General features: G+C 40.6%; 1 protein-coding gene across 1 annotated transcript in view; it reads left to right on the top strand.

Annotated features, from left to right (window-relative positions):
* ALMS1 (ALMS1 centrosome and basal body associated protein) overlaps positions 1-16,712 on the top strand; it is an 82,633-nt gene that overhangs the window by 52,748 nt on the left and 13,173 nt on the right. The window contains exons 10-11 of the mRNA XM_073611137.1: positions 4,313-4,486; positions 6,592-7,685. Coding sequence (XP_073467238.1) covers positions 4,313-4,486; positions 6,592-7,685 — 1,268 coding nt within the window. The remainder of the gene's footprint in view (positions 1-4,312; positions 4,487-6,591; positions 7,686-16,712) is intronic.

Raw genomic sequence — 16,712 nt, 5'->3', positions numbered from 1 at the left:
TGTTACAATGTTCCGCAAAACACACATTTGTGTTGTGTTTTAGACCTCATTCACGCGGCCACAAAGGGCCGTAAAGACATCAAGAAGGAGTGTATTTCTGGGCCCAGGAGTCAATGGAGTTTGTGTTGAGCTGTGAGCAGCAGCTTGAGCAAATCAATGACAGGCTGACGGACATTGTGGCTGTACACATGTAACTGAACTTCCAAGCGGTTACATTAATATAGAGATTTATGAACAGCGCAATTTGCGTCCAGCGTGTGAGATTATACGCATACAGCTGCAGTATCTCTCCACCTGTCGTTGCAGAAATGCACTTTGTGCGTGAATTGAATGAGATCTGGGGACTCATTCACAAGGGTGCTGTGGCCTGGATAGCATGATGAGCAGTTTGTTTATGCAGCTGGAGCTGTGTGCAGGAAACCTATGTTACTCTATGGGGATGCAGCAGCTGTACGAACACAGCCGCAGGCCCTAATTTTGACAGACATTCAGTTGCATGGCCCCCCGAAAGCAGACATTGTGCATATGGGGTCCCTCACCCGCACCTGTACACCTTTCAAATTAGGACCTGTGAATGTGTTTGTACAGCCCTGCGTCCCCATAAAGTAAGCAGCTCAAGCAGCATAAACAAACCCAGCATAAACAAAATTTTATTATTTTTTTTACAATTTTATTTTCGTATTCTTTTTTCAACAGCCATATTAGGGGGGGGGGGGCTGGTGTCTCAGTTTTAAGACTGAGAAAGGGATTGAGGACACAGGTCCCCCAATCCCCTTCTCTGCACTGAATGAATGACTGAACAGGAAGCACTCTGTACAGAGGCTTCCTGCTCATTCGCAAACCGAAATCATAGTAAACATGGTTTATCATGCTTTGGTTATTAGTGACGTTGTGCCGAGTGGCCAGCCTTTTGTGTTGAGAATACAGCAAGGCAGCCACTTGGCACTGGGATCTGCAAGCTAGTTTAGATCAGTGGACTAGCGATGTCTACTACAGTGATTTCCAACTTCCAGGGACATTGTCCAGGTATGGTATATGCATTGTTACATTGGTCAGAGCTGGACAAATGTATATATGTCTAAAATAATCATACCTGGAATTCTTCTTAATGGCGTGGAGATGGAAATCCCCCCACTTTTTATCTTTTCACTACCATTTTCTTTAGCCGCTTGACCTCCGGAAGATTTATCCTCCTTCCTGACCAGGCCATTTTTTTGTGATACGGCACTGTGTTACTTTAACTGAAATCTGCGCGGAAGTGCGACACTGTACCCAAAATTTATGTAATTTTTTTTACATATTTTGGTGGTATTTGAAATCTTTCTTGATCTACCTGACCTTGGCTTGGTATCAAGAGATCCCCAAATTTTCCACTTCTTAGTAAGTGATTGAACAGTACTGACTGGCATATTCAAGCCTTTGGATATCTTTTTATATCCTTTTTCCATCTTTGTAAAGTTTCATTCCCTTGTTACGCAGGTCTTTTGACTGTTCTTTTCTGCTCCCCATGGCTAAGTATCTAGCCTGCTTAGTGCATCCATGTGAGAGCTAACAAACTCAATGACTATTTATACACAGACACTAAATTGTGATATAAAAAGCCACAAATGTGGGAAATTAACCTTTTAATTGCCATTTTAACCTGTGTGTGCCACCTTCTGTGTCTGTACCAAGGCCAAACTTTTTAGGGTATGTAAACTTTTTATCAGGGCCATTTTGGTGATTTCTGTTATCATTTATGATTTAAAAAGGATCCAAAAACTATGTGATAATAAATGGCTTCAGGTGATTGCTATCTTTAAATAAAAGACAGTTTTTTGGCATGATCAGTCATATTTTCAGTATTAATGCCAAAATGTCACAATTTCAGCCTGGGTATGCAAACTTTTGAGCACAACTGTATGTTAACCAGGTTAACTCTAACTACTTCGCTACAAAAAAATAATTTTTACAGAGCTCATTTGCTCAAGCTGATGCACGTTGAACTTTCTGCCCTAAAACTAATGTTATTTAGGATACCATAATATTTTTTTTTAAAGGTGAAGTACAGCCAAAGCTCATTTGGCTGTACTTCTCCTGTGGATCACGGGAGTGCAGTTTGTTTAGCCCGCTGTCTGCTGAAAACAGGTCAGGAGTGCAGATGTTAAAGAGCCAGTCCAGGTTCGGGCAAGATCGTGACAATGAAGTCAGAATCCGCCCACATGCCCGGACTGGTACCCTGGCTCAGCCTCTCAGCGAGCTACTGGGAGCCTGAGTCGGCCGCTCCCGCCTCCCCTCCGCAGGGGGGCTGAGCAGAGAGCTGGTGACTGATAGTCACCAGCTCTCTGCCCGGGGAGCTGTGAGAACTGAGCGATCGGCAGTGTTAGATCGCTCGTTTTTCAGAGTTAGAGGCGCCGGGGGACAGATGTAGCATCAGACCGATGCTGCATCCACCTAGAGAAGTATGATTCTTAAAAAAATAAATAAAATAAAGGCACACATCTCTCTTAATGGGTGCACCCGGTGTTAATGTGCATCCAAACTAGACATGTGCAATTCGTTGCACTTCGCAATTCGGATTTGACAAATTCGATGATTCCGAATTTCGGAAATTCGAAATTTCAGAAATTGGAAAATTTCAGGAAATTGGTAAATTCCAATTCAGAAGTTCGAAAATTCGAAATGAGGAAATTCGAAAATTCGGAATGAGGAAATTTGAAAATTCAGAAATTTGAAAATCCAAAAATAAGAATGAAAATTTGAAAACTCGAAAATCTGAAATACCGGTAACTATTAATTTATACGTATTGGAATTTCCTTTCAAATTTGGCAGTTGGTGAACGTAACGATTACGAATTTATCCGAAATTGCGAATTATCTAAAATATCGAATGCCATATCTAAAAGAATGGAACGTAATGATCTAATAATAATAAATAATAATAATAAAACCTTTTTATTATTATTAATTTGTTCCATTCCATTTGTTTAGATGCGGCATTCGTTATTTCGGGTAATTCGTAACTTCAAATAAATTTGTATTCGTTACATTCACAAACAGCCAAATTTGATTTTCTTTCTTTCTTCAGATTTTTGAATTTCTGAATTTTCTAATTACGGAAATTCGGTAATTTGAAAATTCGGAAATTTGAAAATCTGAATTTTCGGGTTTCCGAATTTCTGAAAAAAAGCAAAAAAATGAATGAATGAAACGAAAACTAACAAATTTTTTGTCAGTGCACATGTCTAATCTAAACCTCATTTCTTTTATTTTTTTTTTTCTATTTTTTTTAGGTTAGTATAGCGTAGGGGGAGGGTTTTTTTTTTTTTTTTTTCCTTTTTGTGTTCCATTAGGGAGATTTCTCTTCGCTTCTTGTGGTGTAGTTGTAGTCCCTTCAAACTGTGGGAAATCTCCTCTAAAATTGTTTATCACCAGAGCATTTTTCCCTTTTTGATAAGATTTCCTTTTCCAGGGACAAACTCAAATTTTTTGAATTTTCCATCACTTTTAGTCCGGGTGAAAACAGTTACTAGGACAAACAGAGGGTACATTTCCCCAGTGGAGACGCTGGCAGCAATAAGAACTTCACAGGTTCTGAAATTTCCAAATTCTGCCCAATTAAAAAAAAATAAATGTAGCTTTAAGTACACTTTAAAGTATCCATTTAGGTAAAGTACAAAGATGAAATACATATCAGGGAGATTTTTTTGCCTATCCAATCCGGTGATTTACACAGCTCTGCCACACAGCACAGGGCAGAAGACCTGATTTTTTATTTGTTGCGGTTCAGTATCACTTACAGGTCTTGTCCCTCCCCCCAGCCTGTGGTTGGACAGTGAAAGGAAAAGCAGCAGACTGATGAGCTCATCTGTCTGTCAACCCTGCCTTCTACTTCTGTCTGCATGTCCTTCCACAAGTCTGAGCCCTGCTGTACAGAAACTCCAAGAGGTTGCTACCAGGTCAAACCCGATACTTCTCCTTCTTGTAGTTTTGAGAATATATACATTTACTAGTGTATTAATGATTACAGAGCTGCAATAATTTGTGTCTTTTATATGTCAGCTTTGGGTGTTTATTTGCAAATTAATGATTTTGCCAAATAGTAAAAATAAAAAAAAAATCTTATTTTAAAATGGAATATAAATGAAATATTTGTAATAAATAAAATTAACCCAAAACCATTATAGTTTCCTATTAAAGCTGTAGTAAATCGCACTAAAAGCAGATGAAATTTGTAGCTTTAATTTAATGATAATGAACCAATTCTGCTGATGTGTAGAAGGAGTGCAGCCGCTGATCTTCCCTCCTCCTCCTCCTCCTCCTCCTCCCGCAGACTCCAATGACGCTGTTTCACCAAAGTTCCCAGCCGAAGTTTTGGGCTCCGCCGCAGAGAAAATCTCCGACACCTCCATCCCCCACCACAGTGATGGCATCTATAGCAAGGATCGCAGCCCAAAGATCGCACGGGAAGATCGTGCAACAGAGAAGAGGACGACACTGGTGACAGGTGGGTAGATAGATAGATAGATAGATATACTATCTAATGTCTCAAAGCTTCTACTATGTATCAAAAATTTGTTAACCACTTCAGCCCCGGAAGGTTTTACCCACTTCCTGACCAGGCCATTTTTTGCGATACGGCGCTGCGTTACTTTGACTGACAATTGCGCGGTCGTGCAACGTTGCGCCCAAATAAAATTTACTTTTCCGACAAATAGAGATTTCTTTTGGTGGCATTTGATCACCTCCTGCGGTTTTTATTTTTTTGTGTTATAAACAAAAAAAGAGTGACAATTTTGAATAAAAAAAACAAAACAATATTTTTTACTTTCTGCTATAAAACACATCCAATTAAAAAAATTTAAAAATTGTAATTTCTTCATCAGTTTAGGCCAATATGTATTCTGCTATATATTTTTGCTAAAAAAAAAATCCCAATAAGCGTGCATTGATTGGTTTGCGTAAAAGTTATCACGTCTACAAACTATGGGATAGATTTGTGGCATTTTTTATTATTTATTTTGTATTTGCTAGTAATGGCAGCGATCAGCGATTTTTAGCGGGACTGCAACATTGCGGCGGACAAATTGGACGCTAAGTGACACTTTTTGGGGACCAGTGACACCAATACAGTGATCAGCCGGGCTGCCTTGTGTGTATATATATATATGCGGTTAAATCATTAGGCTGTATGCACATAGAACGTAACATTAAATGCTCATTTTACAGGCGTTTGACTAGGTTTTTAGGCTGGAAGAGAAGCGTTTAGAGGCTGAAGAAAAAAAAGTAATTTGCATGTTCAGGAGAGGAGTGTTTGAGCAGAAAAAACACCTGTAAATGCACCTAAATGTTAGGAGCGTTTAGTGCTTGAGCATTCAGTCATTAATTATTTTTTTAATTTTCATTTTTTTTTAATTTTATTTAGAATTAGAGTTTTTACCATTTTTAAAACTGCCTTGTTGAGGGGAGGCTTTGGTAAAATATCAGGGTTATAAACAGACCCCCTGATGTCCCACATTTGAGACAGAGAAGGGGACATACAGTAGATTCATCAGTCCCGTTCTCTGCAGCCTCACTTGATAGTGAATAAATAGGAAGTGCTCTGGGACTTCCTGTTCATTCACAAACTGAAGCAAGGCAAACGGTTTACTATGATTCAGTGATGAATGGACACAGGAGCAATCGATACAGATCGCTCGCTGTGTTCACTCAAGAAAGGAAGGGGCCAGGTAAATATGACATATTTACGCTGCCTAATCGCAACCCTCCCCACACACACACACACATACGCATACCCATCCTGAAGTAATCCCCCTGTCTGCCACAGCAGCTGGCGGAAGTAGAGAGGAGGGAAGTCGGGGGGGGGAAAGGGGCACACAGGAAGGCTGACAGCAGGCAGAAGGGGGTGCAGATCCTAAAACCGATTCCCCTGCATCGCAGACAGAGGGAGAAAGAAGAATGGAAGCTGGCAGGGGGGTTCACAAGGGTCAGAAATAAGGCCGTGCAGCTGGCCCTCGTGCTCAGCAGGTGCCCTGGCCATCCTTTTTTTGAACTGATGAGACGCGGGCCCAATACAGGAGGACCGGCCGAGCTGAATACGGCCTTATCACAGGCCCTGGTCATGTATGCTACCATGTTGCACCCTAAATATAGGTGTAATATTATGTAACATGGTCTATAAGGTGGACTATGCCTTTAAATCTGCCATCACTGAAGTGCATGTGGACAGAAAGTGGCTTCAAAGAGGCTGCAGGAGATTAGCAGGATGGAGATGCAACAAAGGATGTAACAAAACATCTTTGGGACATTGACATAGCATTATCCGTATTGTGCATGCATGTGACAGACTTTCTACAGATATCTCTGATACTGACATATCAGAAGAAAGGTCATTACAAATTAGTCGTGCTAGACAATACTGGTTCCCCAAAATGAGCCTTGGCTGGCGCTACCTGTTAAAATTAGACCATGGCCCCAATAGGCTCATTTCAGGCAATATGTACCAATATGGGCATATTGGATTCCAGGTGACCAACTATTCAATTTTTGAACTTCAATAATGAAATTGTCCACAGTTGCAGAAATGTTTTTGTTATTTTTATATACATTTAGGACCATTTCACGATGACAATAAAGCATCGTACTGCAGTCTCCAGCACAGAGTCTCCCGTCCTGAACCGGCATCAAAAGACTTTCAGAGAGAGAAGAGAGACCTGCGTTCAGTACGTGAGGATGAGGAGTTTTTTCCATTAAAACCGGAGGTTGATTATGCTCCAGAGCAACAGACAAGTATGAGCTTACTAAAGAAAACAGGCCATCATGACATCTCTGATTACCCTAGAAGAAGAGACCAGCAGGAACAGACACGTGGCACTCCGCTTCATTCACCCAATGGCAGTTGGGACTTCAAACTTGGTGTGAGAGAAAAACACGTGCGATATGAAGATCATAGCTTCTCTAGTGATCAACCCACCAATCCCACCAAGAGTTTCCAAAAGACAGACTCCATACTAAGTCAAAGCGCCATCTCCAACCATAGCCTAGATGACCTCTGGGCGCGATATACCGACCGGCGGAGAAGCCATTTGTCAGAATCAAGCAACAAGCTGGAGGTCTCCCTGGTCGAGCGGCTGGACCGTCTCGCTAGACTTCTACAGAATCCAAAGCCATACTCTGCTACAAAAGATAAGGATGGAGAACAAGTCCTAAAGGTCAACAACGAAGACCATGAGAAAAGACGAGCGACCAAAAAAGAAGAGAGAGAGAAATGGTACCTTCGAAAATTTGGAGTTGATGCTCAGCCGGTTAATGGGACTTCAGAAAACCAAGATGGCTTCGTAAGGCGGTTATCAGAGAGTGCGTCTTCTGAGAGGGTTCTTCGTGGTGACTCATATTCTGATTTATCCTCTGAGGTACGGAGCAGTGCCACAGAAGAGAGTGCCGGTGGGTCGGAAGCTGCCACTCAAACAGATAGTGCATCAACGTTTGCCACGAGTAGTACCATGTCCACTATAGACACAGTCAGACTCATCAATGCTTTCGGACCAGAGAGGGTTCGACCTTCATCGAAGCTCTCACGGCTATACAACACTATCGACCTCCAGAAGAAACGCTCAGAAGGGACCTCGAAAAAAGCCAGCCGCTTGTCTGCAAGTCGGGGAAACTCCACGATGGAGATAAAAGATCTCCATAAAAGCCTCAATAAGGTAGGTGCAACTTGGTTTCCTACTCTTAATATGTTTATATTTTGTTCCCTTGTTACAGTGCATCTATAAACAAATTTTCTTGTTTGCTCCCTTTTTGGTTCTGCCAGAAATCCAGTTGGCGCATAACTTTCTGTAGTGAGCTGACAGTGCTGTACTAAAATCTCAAAGATTCAGCCCTGCCCAGTTCACATATGTGGTCTGCAGAATCGTCAAAAAAAAGATGGCGAGGATAAATGTTCCAATGGTGGGGGGGGGGCACCTGTTCCATAGATAAATGTCCAAGAGGGGGATTCCCTTTCTCTTAGGAGAAAATTCCTCCCACGTCCTGTTGTGTGTGTCCAGGACAGGAAATAAAATACTTTTTCATAAAAACCAGAACAAAATGCTTTGATGGTATCAGAGCAAAAGGGAGCAAATACGAGAAGTTCCATGTTGGTTTACATGGGCTTTTAACCCTTTGCATCAGTCTCCTATCATTAGATCAGTCCTCCATCTTTACATCACAACTCCCCCCCCTTTGCATCACAGACAGTAGCCCCCCCCCTTTACTTTGCAGTCCCCCATTTACATCACAGGTGACCCTTTACATTACAGCCCCCTTCACATAAAAGTCCTTACCTTTTACAATACGGTGCCCTTTACATATAGCACCCCTTTTACATCACAGGCCCCCTTTACTTTACCACCCCCCCTTCACATTACAGCGCACCCCTACAAATCAAAGCCCCCTTCTTTACATAGCACCCCTCCTTTACTTCTCAGTCCCCCTTTCCATAGCATACCACTCTTTACACAGCCCGCCTTAACAATACAGCCCCTCTACCTTTACATCAGTGTGATCATCCCCTCCCCCTCCTCTTACAGTCCTACCTTTCATAGCAGAGGGCAGGGGGGGGCGATGGTCTGGATGGAGGGCGGGAGCTTCCGAACTGCTCCTGCTAACAAGGGGGTGATTTGGTTGCTAGGATGGCCCTGTGTCATAGCAACCAATCGACTGCTTGTTAACTTGAAAAGTGTGGCAGCTCCCGCCCTCCAATCTGGACCGATCGCTCCTCCCACCCTTTGCCCTGCTGTGAAGATGACAGCAGTGGCAGCGGTGGGAGGAAGAAAGGACACACGGGCAGCTAAATGGCATGGCCATGGTGGTTTTATATATATAGATATATAGATATATATATCTATATATATATATAGATAGATATATATAGATATATAGATAGATATATATATATATATATATATATATAGATCTATATATATATATATCTATATAGATATATATATATAGATCTATATATATATATATATATATAGATCTATATATATCTATCTATATATATATATCTATATATAGATCTATATAGATCTATATATAGATATATATATATATATATATATCTCTTCTGAATTTTTGATAGCTATAGATATATATATCTATATCTATATTGATAGATAGATATATATCTATATGGATATATATAGATATATATCTATATATATCAAACATTCAAAAGATGGGATTTCTGCACCAACACTTATTTATTTAGAAAAAGTTCATCAAAAAGACATCAACATGACCTCCTAAAATCAGGCATACATGATGTAAACGTTTTCGGGCTATTGTAGATTGCGCCCTTCTTCAGAGATTCATGCCTATCAAATGGTTATACATGCGGTAATATATATAGTTCACTAACAATTAATTAAAGTGAACAAAACAATTTGTCTGGAACCAATCTACCAATCAATTAAATTGTCAAAGTATATCATCAATTTTAAATACAAATCCTCTGTGATATTGGACTCAAAGGTCACAAGCAGAAATGAGAAAGAGGCTCACACCGTACAGATATACTGATCGGGAATCCTAAAAATAAATTATATAAACATCAAATAAATAATATTATAATAATAATAATAATAATGTATGAAATTAAAAATAAAAAAAAACAAAATAAAAAAAAAAGGAGAAAAGAATATATTTATATATAACATAGCCATCATTATTTATTCATCCCTGTGTGTCGTACAGATATAGTGATCGGGAATCCTAAAAATAAATTAAATAAACATCAAATAAATATTATAATTATAATATATATTTATATATAACATAGCCATCATTATGTATTCATCTGTGTGTGTCAGTACATACGTGTAACCCCATATATGGACCCTACACTATATGTTCATCCGTGTGTGCCGATACATACGTGTAACCCCATATATGGGCTCTGCATAGGATCGCACAAACGATCCCCACCGCACAGCAACCTAACAGACTAAACATTCAATAAAAGTTTCTTTATATATAAACAAAAAGATAAATATAATAATCTTATCTAAAAACAAATCATTAAAACAACTCATCACTTTATTTAAAGAAATAAATATAAGTCAAAGTCGGAGTTTAACCCCTTCGGCTGGAGTGTATCCCGGCGATGGATCCGGCTGACTTCTCTTTTCCTTAGAGCCATTTCCCTGTCCCCTCCGCCTCTGTTTTTAGAAATGCCGTCTATTACCATAAATCTTAGTTGTGACTCTGTGTGTCTCTGCTCCCTCAATATAGTGTCTGGCTAAAGGGAGCCTAACAAGTTTGTCCCTAATGGAGTACTTGTGGTGGGCTATGTGGTCCTTAACCTTCTGTGTGGTCCCCTCCACATAAAGGAGACCACAGGGACAATTGATCATGTACACCACATAGGACGATTGACAAGTATAGTGATCTCTGATCGGAATATCATAGCCCCTAAGAGGGCAAGGAAAACGTTTCCCTTTTATCATGCACGAGCATTGAATGCAACAAAGACATGGGAATGAACCCGTATTTTTAGGACCTAAAAAGGTTACCCTGGAGCTGGATATTGAATATTGATCAGACTTCACCAATGTGTCACCAATCGTTCTACCTCTTCAGTATGATGGTAATGGGGGATTAATCAATTCAGGAACCGAAGAAGGATAAGCACTTTGTAACAAAGACCAATGTTTCTTAATAATGTTATTAATCTTATATGAAAAGGGATGAAATTGGGAGGTGAACGGCATTCTGAGACCTGAATTTCTAATGGATCATTATTTAAATTGTCACGTTCAGAGTGTATTAAATCATTTGGATAACCTCGCTGTCCCAGCCTGTCTTCCATCACATTCAATCTGATGTTACATGTATCTGTATCACTAGTGATTCTATGATTTTAATTGGCTACGGGGGAGAGATTTAAAAACCCCGGGAGGATGAAAGCTGGAAAATAACAATAATTGATTGCGGTCGGTGGGTTTTCTATATAAATCACTGACTATATGTCCATCCTTGATGGATAAATATGTATCCAAGAATGGAACCGCATCAGAGTTACTCATCATATTCCATTTCAGACCAGGAATTAATTCATTTAAATTATAATTGAACAAGGATAATGAGTGTAAATCTCCAGTCCATATAGGAAAGGCGTCATCAATGAACCTGTACCATACTGTACCGTGTTCATTGAATAATGTATGGAATATGAAAAGAAAATAAGAAAAATATAAGAAAGAAAATAAGAAAAACCGAATGCGTTACAACAAGAGCCGGTGCAAACAGGGGACGGAATCGGCAGCGGACTTGACCATTTTTGCGGTACACAATATTTCTTCTGTTTCCTTAAGTAACATTGAATTACAGGTTCTAAACAAGGGACTTAACTTTAGTCCGAAAGCAAAGTTGGACACATTTGTATTAAGACAAGATCTTTATCGCTTTTACAGACACATCCATTTAACCACTTGCCGACCGCCGCACGGCGGTAGCACGTCCCTACTTTGGGGGACGGATATCGTTGTTATAGCAGCAGCTAACTGCCATAACCCCGGTATCCCCGTGTTCGGCCGGCGGTCGGGTACAAGATAAACGTGGTCTCTGAGGCGGATTCGCCGCAAGATCACTTTTATCGGTGGCGGGAGAGGGGCCCCCCCCCCTCCTCCCGCCACGATCCGGTGCCCTCTGACACTTAACGGAGCCGTCGGCAGCGGCGGAGGCGATCACGTCCTCTCACTTGCTGTGCATGGAGACGAGTGAGGGGAAGATGGACCCCACCCGTCTCCATGACACTGCAGGGCGGAAGTGACGTCAAAACGTCACTTCTGCCCATATGTCTTAAAGGCACATTTTTTCAATGTCGTTTTTTTTTTTTTTTATTGCTTTTAAGTCCAAATATGAGATCTGAGGACTTTTTGACCCCAGATCTCATATTTAAGAGGTCCTGTCATGCTTTTTTTCCTATTACAAGGGATGTTTACATTCCTTGTAATAGGAATAAAAGTGACAATTTAAAAAAAAAAAAAAAAACAATGTAAAAATAAATAAAATCAAGTAAAATAAATAAGAAAAAAAAAAAATTTTTAAAACGCCCTGTCCTGACGAGCTCGCGCGCAGAAGCGAACGTATACGTGAGTAGCGCCATACATGTGAGGTATCGCCGCAATCATTAGAGCGAGAGCAATCATTCTTGCCCTAGACCTCCTCTGTAACTCAAAACATGCAACCTGTAAAATTTTTAAAACGTCGTCTATGGAGATTTTTAAGGGTAAAAGTTTGTCGCCATTCCACGAGCGGGCTTCAATTTTGAAGCGTGACATGTTGGGTATCAATTTACTCGGCGTAACATTATCTTTCAATATCTTACATATCTTATTATCTTACAATATAAAAAAAATTGGGCTAACTTTACTGTTGTCTTATTTTTTTATTCAAAAAAGTGAATTTTTTCCCAAAAAAAGTGCGCTTGTAAGACCGCTGTGCAAATACGGTGTGAAAAAAAAGTATTGCAATGACCGCCATTTTATTCTCTAGGGTGTTAGGAAAAAAAACAATATATAATGTTTGGGGGTTTTAAGTAATTTTCTAGCAAAAAAAAATGTTTTAAACATCAAAATCTCAAAACGAGGCTGGTCTTTAAGTGGTTAAAGGCTTTTTATTCCTCTAAACCTGCGGTGAATAATGTCGGTCTACTGCCCTTATCTATTTTTAATTTAGGGTTAAAAAAATAAAAGTGGCTTTGTTCCTCCTACATCTAGTGCAGCAGCTGAATTATTTATTGACAAAGTGGATGAGGATATTAATTTTTTGCACAATCAGGATGGGGAGGATCATGTTCCAAAAAATATGACACAAAAGGAAATTATGGCTCTTTCTTCCTTGGCCCCACGTAAAGAAATCACTATCAAGTCGGCTGACAAAGGCGGCTCGATAGTGATAATGAATACCATACAGTAGGAGAGGGAAATTCAGAGACAGTTGGCAGATCCCCAAGTATATGCCGTATATACTCAAGTATAAGCCTACCCGAATATAAGCCGAGGTACCTAATTTTACCACAAAAAACTGGGAAAACTTATTGACTCGATTATAAGCCTAGGGTGAGAAATGCGCAGCTACTGTAAGTGGAAAAGAGGGTCAACAATGCCCATTTGCAGCCTCACTGTGCCCATTTGCATGCCTCACTGTGCCCATTTGCATGCCTCACTGTGCCCATTTGCATGCCTCACTGTGCCCATTTGCAGCCTCACTGTGCCCATTTGCAGACTCACTGTGCCCATTTGCAGCCTCACTGTGCCCATTTGCAGACTCACTGTGCCCATTTGCAGCCATAGGTCCCCCGAACTTCAAACTCGGTAGTTAAGGGTTCCTAGATGCCCCCTAGCTGCAGCCAAAATTTGGGGTCTCTGGACCCGAAGGGTCCCGAAATGACATTGCTGCAGAGGGACACAGTTGACCGAATTTGGGGCCCCTTAGTGCTAGGAACCCCAAATTTGGTGGGCAAACCCAGTGGAACTAGCACTACAACATATCCAACATATACAACACTTGGTGCTCCTAGCACCAAGTGGCCCCGAGATACGGGGCCCCAAATTCGGTTCGGAAAATGTCAAGCACTTTTTTGCAGCAGAGAATTACATTTTACGAACAGACTTTGGGGCCCCGTATCTTGGGCCACTTAGGGCTAGGAAACCCAGCTTTGGATATGTTGTAGTGCTAGTTCCACTGGATTTGCACGCCAAATTTGGGGTTCCTAGCAAAAAGTGGCCCTGAGATACGGGGCCCCAAAGTTGGTTCAGAAAATGTCAAGCACATTTCTGCAGCAGAGAATGTAATTTTACAAATCGACTTTGGGGCCCCGTATCTCCAAGCTGGGGTTCCTAGCGCTAAGTGGCCCCAAGATACGGGGCCCCAAAGTCGGTTCAGAAAATGTCATTCTCTGCTGCAGAAAAGTGCTTGACTCGAGTATAATCCAAGGGGGTCATTTTCAGCACAAAAAAATGTGCTGAAAAACTCGGCTTATACTCGAGTATATACGGTAAATGTCTAGAAGCCAATCCCACATTACGTGTTCTGAATAGGATTAAAAAGGTGGTTGGTCAAGCACTACAAAATAACATCATAGATGTCAGCACACAAACTTATTTAATTTCTGAACATCCAGTGACTCCAATTATTTATGTACTTCCTAAAATACATAAAGATCCCATTAATCCCCCGGGCCCGACCCATTGTGTCCAGCACTGCATCAGTAACTATGCCTTTGGCTAAATATCTTGACAGATGTCTTACTCCATTGATCATACAGACTCGTTCATATAATAGAGATACTCTAATATATGATAGTAAAATCCAATCTTTGATTATTCCATCTGATGCACTGCTGGTCACATGGGACGTTGCTAATTTATATACAGTTATTCTACACAGTCTAGGTATAAGAAGCCTGCAAGCGTTTATTGATTCTTTCTAAAAAAAAAAAAATACACTTCTGCTCAGATTTCGTTTTTACTTGAATTATTGGCTATTGTATTAAAAGAAATTTTTCTTTTTGTTTAAGGATACTTATTATTTACAATTAGCCGGAGCAGCAATGGGCAGTAATGTAGCGCCACCCTATGCTAATGCATTTATGGATATGATAGAACAATCTTTCATATTCCATTGTACATTATTCAATGAACACTGTACAGTTTGGTAGAGGTTCATTGATGACGTCTTTGCTATATGGACTGGAAATTTACACTCATTATCCTTGTTCAATTATTATTTAAATTCATTAATTCCTGGTCTGAAATGGAATATGATGAGTAACTCTGATGCGGTTCCATTCTTGGATACATATTTATCCATCAAGGATGGACATATAGTCAGTGATTTATATAGAAAACCCACCGACCGCAAACAATTATTGTTATTTTCCAGCTTTCATCCTCCCGGGGTTTTTAAATCTCTCCCCTGTAGCCAATTAAAACGTATAACTAGAATCACTAGTGATACAGATACATGTAACATCAGATTAGATGAGATGGAAGACAGGCTGGGACAGCGAGGTTATCCAATTGATTTAATACACTCTGAACGTGACAATCTAAATAATGATACTTTATCCATAAGAAATTCAGGTCTCAGAATGCCGTTCACCTCCCAATTTCATCCCTTTTCATATAAGATTAATAACATTATTAAGAAACATTGGTCTTTGCTACAAAGTGCTTATCCTTCTTCGGTTCCAGAATTGATTAACCCCCCATTACCATCATACTGAAGAGGTAGAACGATTGGTGACACATTGGTGAAGTCTGATCAATATTCAATATCCAGCTCCAGGGTAACCTTTTTAGGTCCTAAAAATCCGGGTTGATTCCCATGTCTTTGTTGCATTCAATGCTCGTGCATGATAAAAGGGAAACGTTTTCCTCGCACTCTTAGGGGCTATGATATTCCGATCAGAGATCACTATACTTGTCAATCGTCCTATGTGGTGTACATGATCAATTGTCCCTGTGGTCTCCTTTATGTGGAGGGGACCACACAGAAGGTTAAGGACCACATAGCCCACCACAAGTACTCCATTAGGGACAAACTTGTTAGGCTCCCTTTAGCCAGACACTATATTGAGCGAGCAGGAACACACAGAGTCACAACTAAGATTTATGGTAATAGACGGCATTTCTAAAAACAGAGGCGGAGGGGACAGGGAAATGGCTCTAAGGCAGGGGTCTCAAAGTACCGGCCCGCGGACCGGCCCAGGACGTCTTTTTGCGCTGACAGAGGGGGAGGCACTGAAGAGCTTTACCTCTTGATCTGCTCTGTCCTCTCCGCTGCACGCTGCTACAGCCCAGAGAGAGAACAGAGCGGAGGAAGGATCCGCCCATCGCCCCGCCCACCTAGGCACTGACCTCAGGGCGGGAGATTGTGTTCTCTGGGTCCCCTGTCACTAGGCGTGTGTGGAAGCCAGGAGGAGGGGACTTCGGAGGCGGATGGTCCTGACTGCTAGGAGAGGTGAGAGCCATCACACTTAGGCAAAGTCCTTAGTGGGGTGACTGGGGTAGAAATGTGTGCAGTGTGGGGGGGGGGTTTTGGAGTGTGGGGGGATTTGTGCAGTGTGGGGGTTAATGCTGGCGGTTAATAATCCGTTTGCTGACATCAGTGTTGGGGGTTAATAATGCATTTGCTGACACCAGTGCTGGGGGTTAATAATGCGTTTGCTGACACCAGTGCTGGGTATAGTATATTATTACTGGTATAGTTTTGAAAGTTTGCATGCGGCCCCCATGGGATATGAAAACTTGTCATGTGGCCCTCTGCCAATTTGAGTTTGAGACCCCTGCTCTAAGGAAAAGAAAAGTCAGCCGGATCCATCGCCGGGATACACTCCAGCCGAAGGGGTTAAACTCCGACTTTGACTTATATTTATTTCTTTAAATAAAGTGATGAGTTGTTTAAATAAATTGTTTCTAGATAAGATTATTAAATTTATCTTTTTGTTTATACATAAAAAAAACTTTTATTGAATGTTTAGTCTGTTAGGTTGCTGTGCGGCGCTGATCGTTTGTGCGATCCTATGCAGAGTCCATATATGGGGTTACACATATGTATTGACACACACGGATGAATACATAATGATGGCTATGTTATATATAAATATATTATTTTCCCCTTTTTTTTTTTTTTTACATTTCATACATTATTATTATTATTGTAATATTATTTATTTGATGTTT

The sequence above is a fragment of the Aquarana catesbeiana genome, linkage group LG01 (assembly GCF_042186555.1).
Source record: "Aquarana catesbeiana isolate 2022-GZ linkage group LG01, ASM4218655v1, whole genome shotgun sequence".
NCBI lineage: Eukaryota > Metazoa > Chordata > Amphibia > Anura > Ranidae > Aquarana > Aquarana catesbeiana.
The sequence above is the reverse complement of the archived record's forward strand: the minus strand, read 5'-3'. Positions and strand labels throughout refer to the sequence as shown.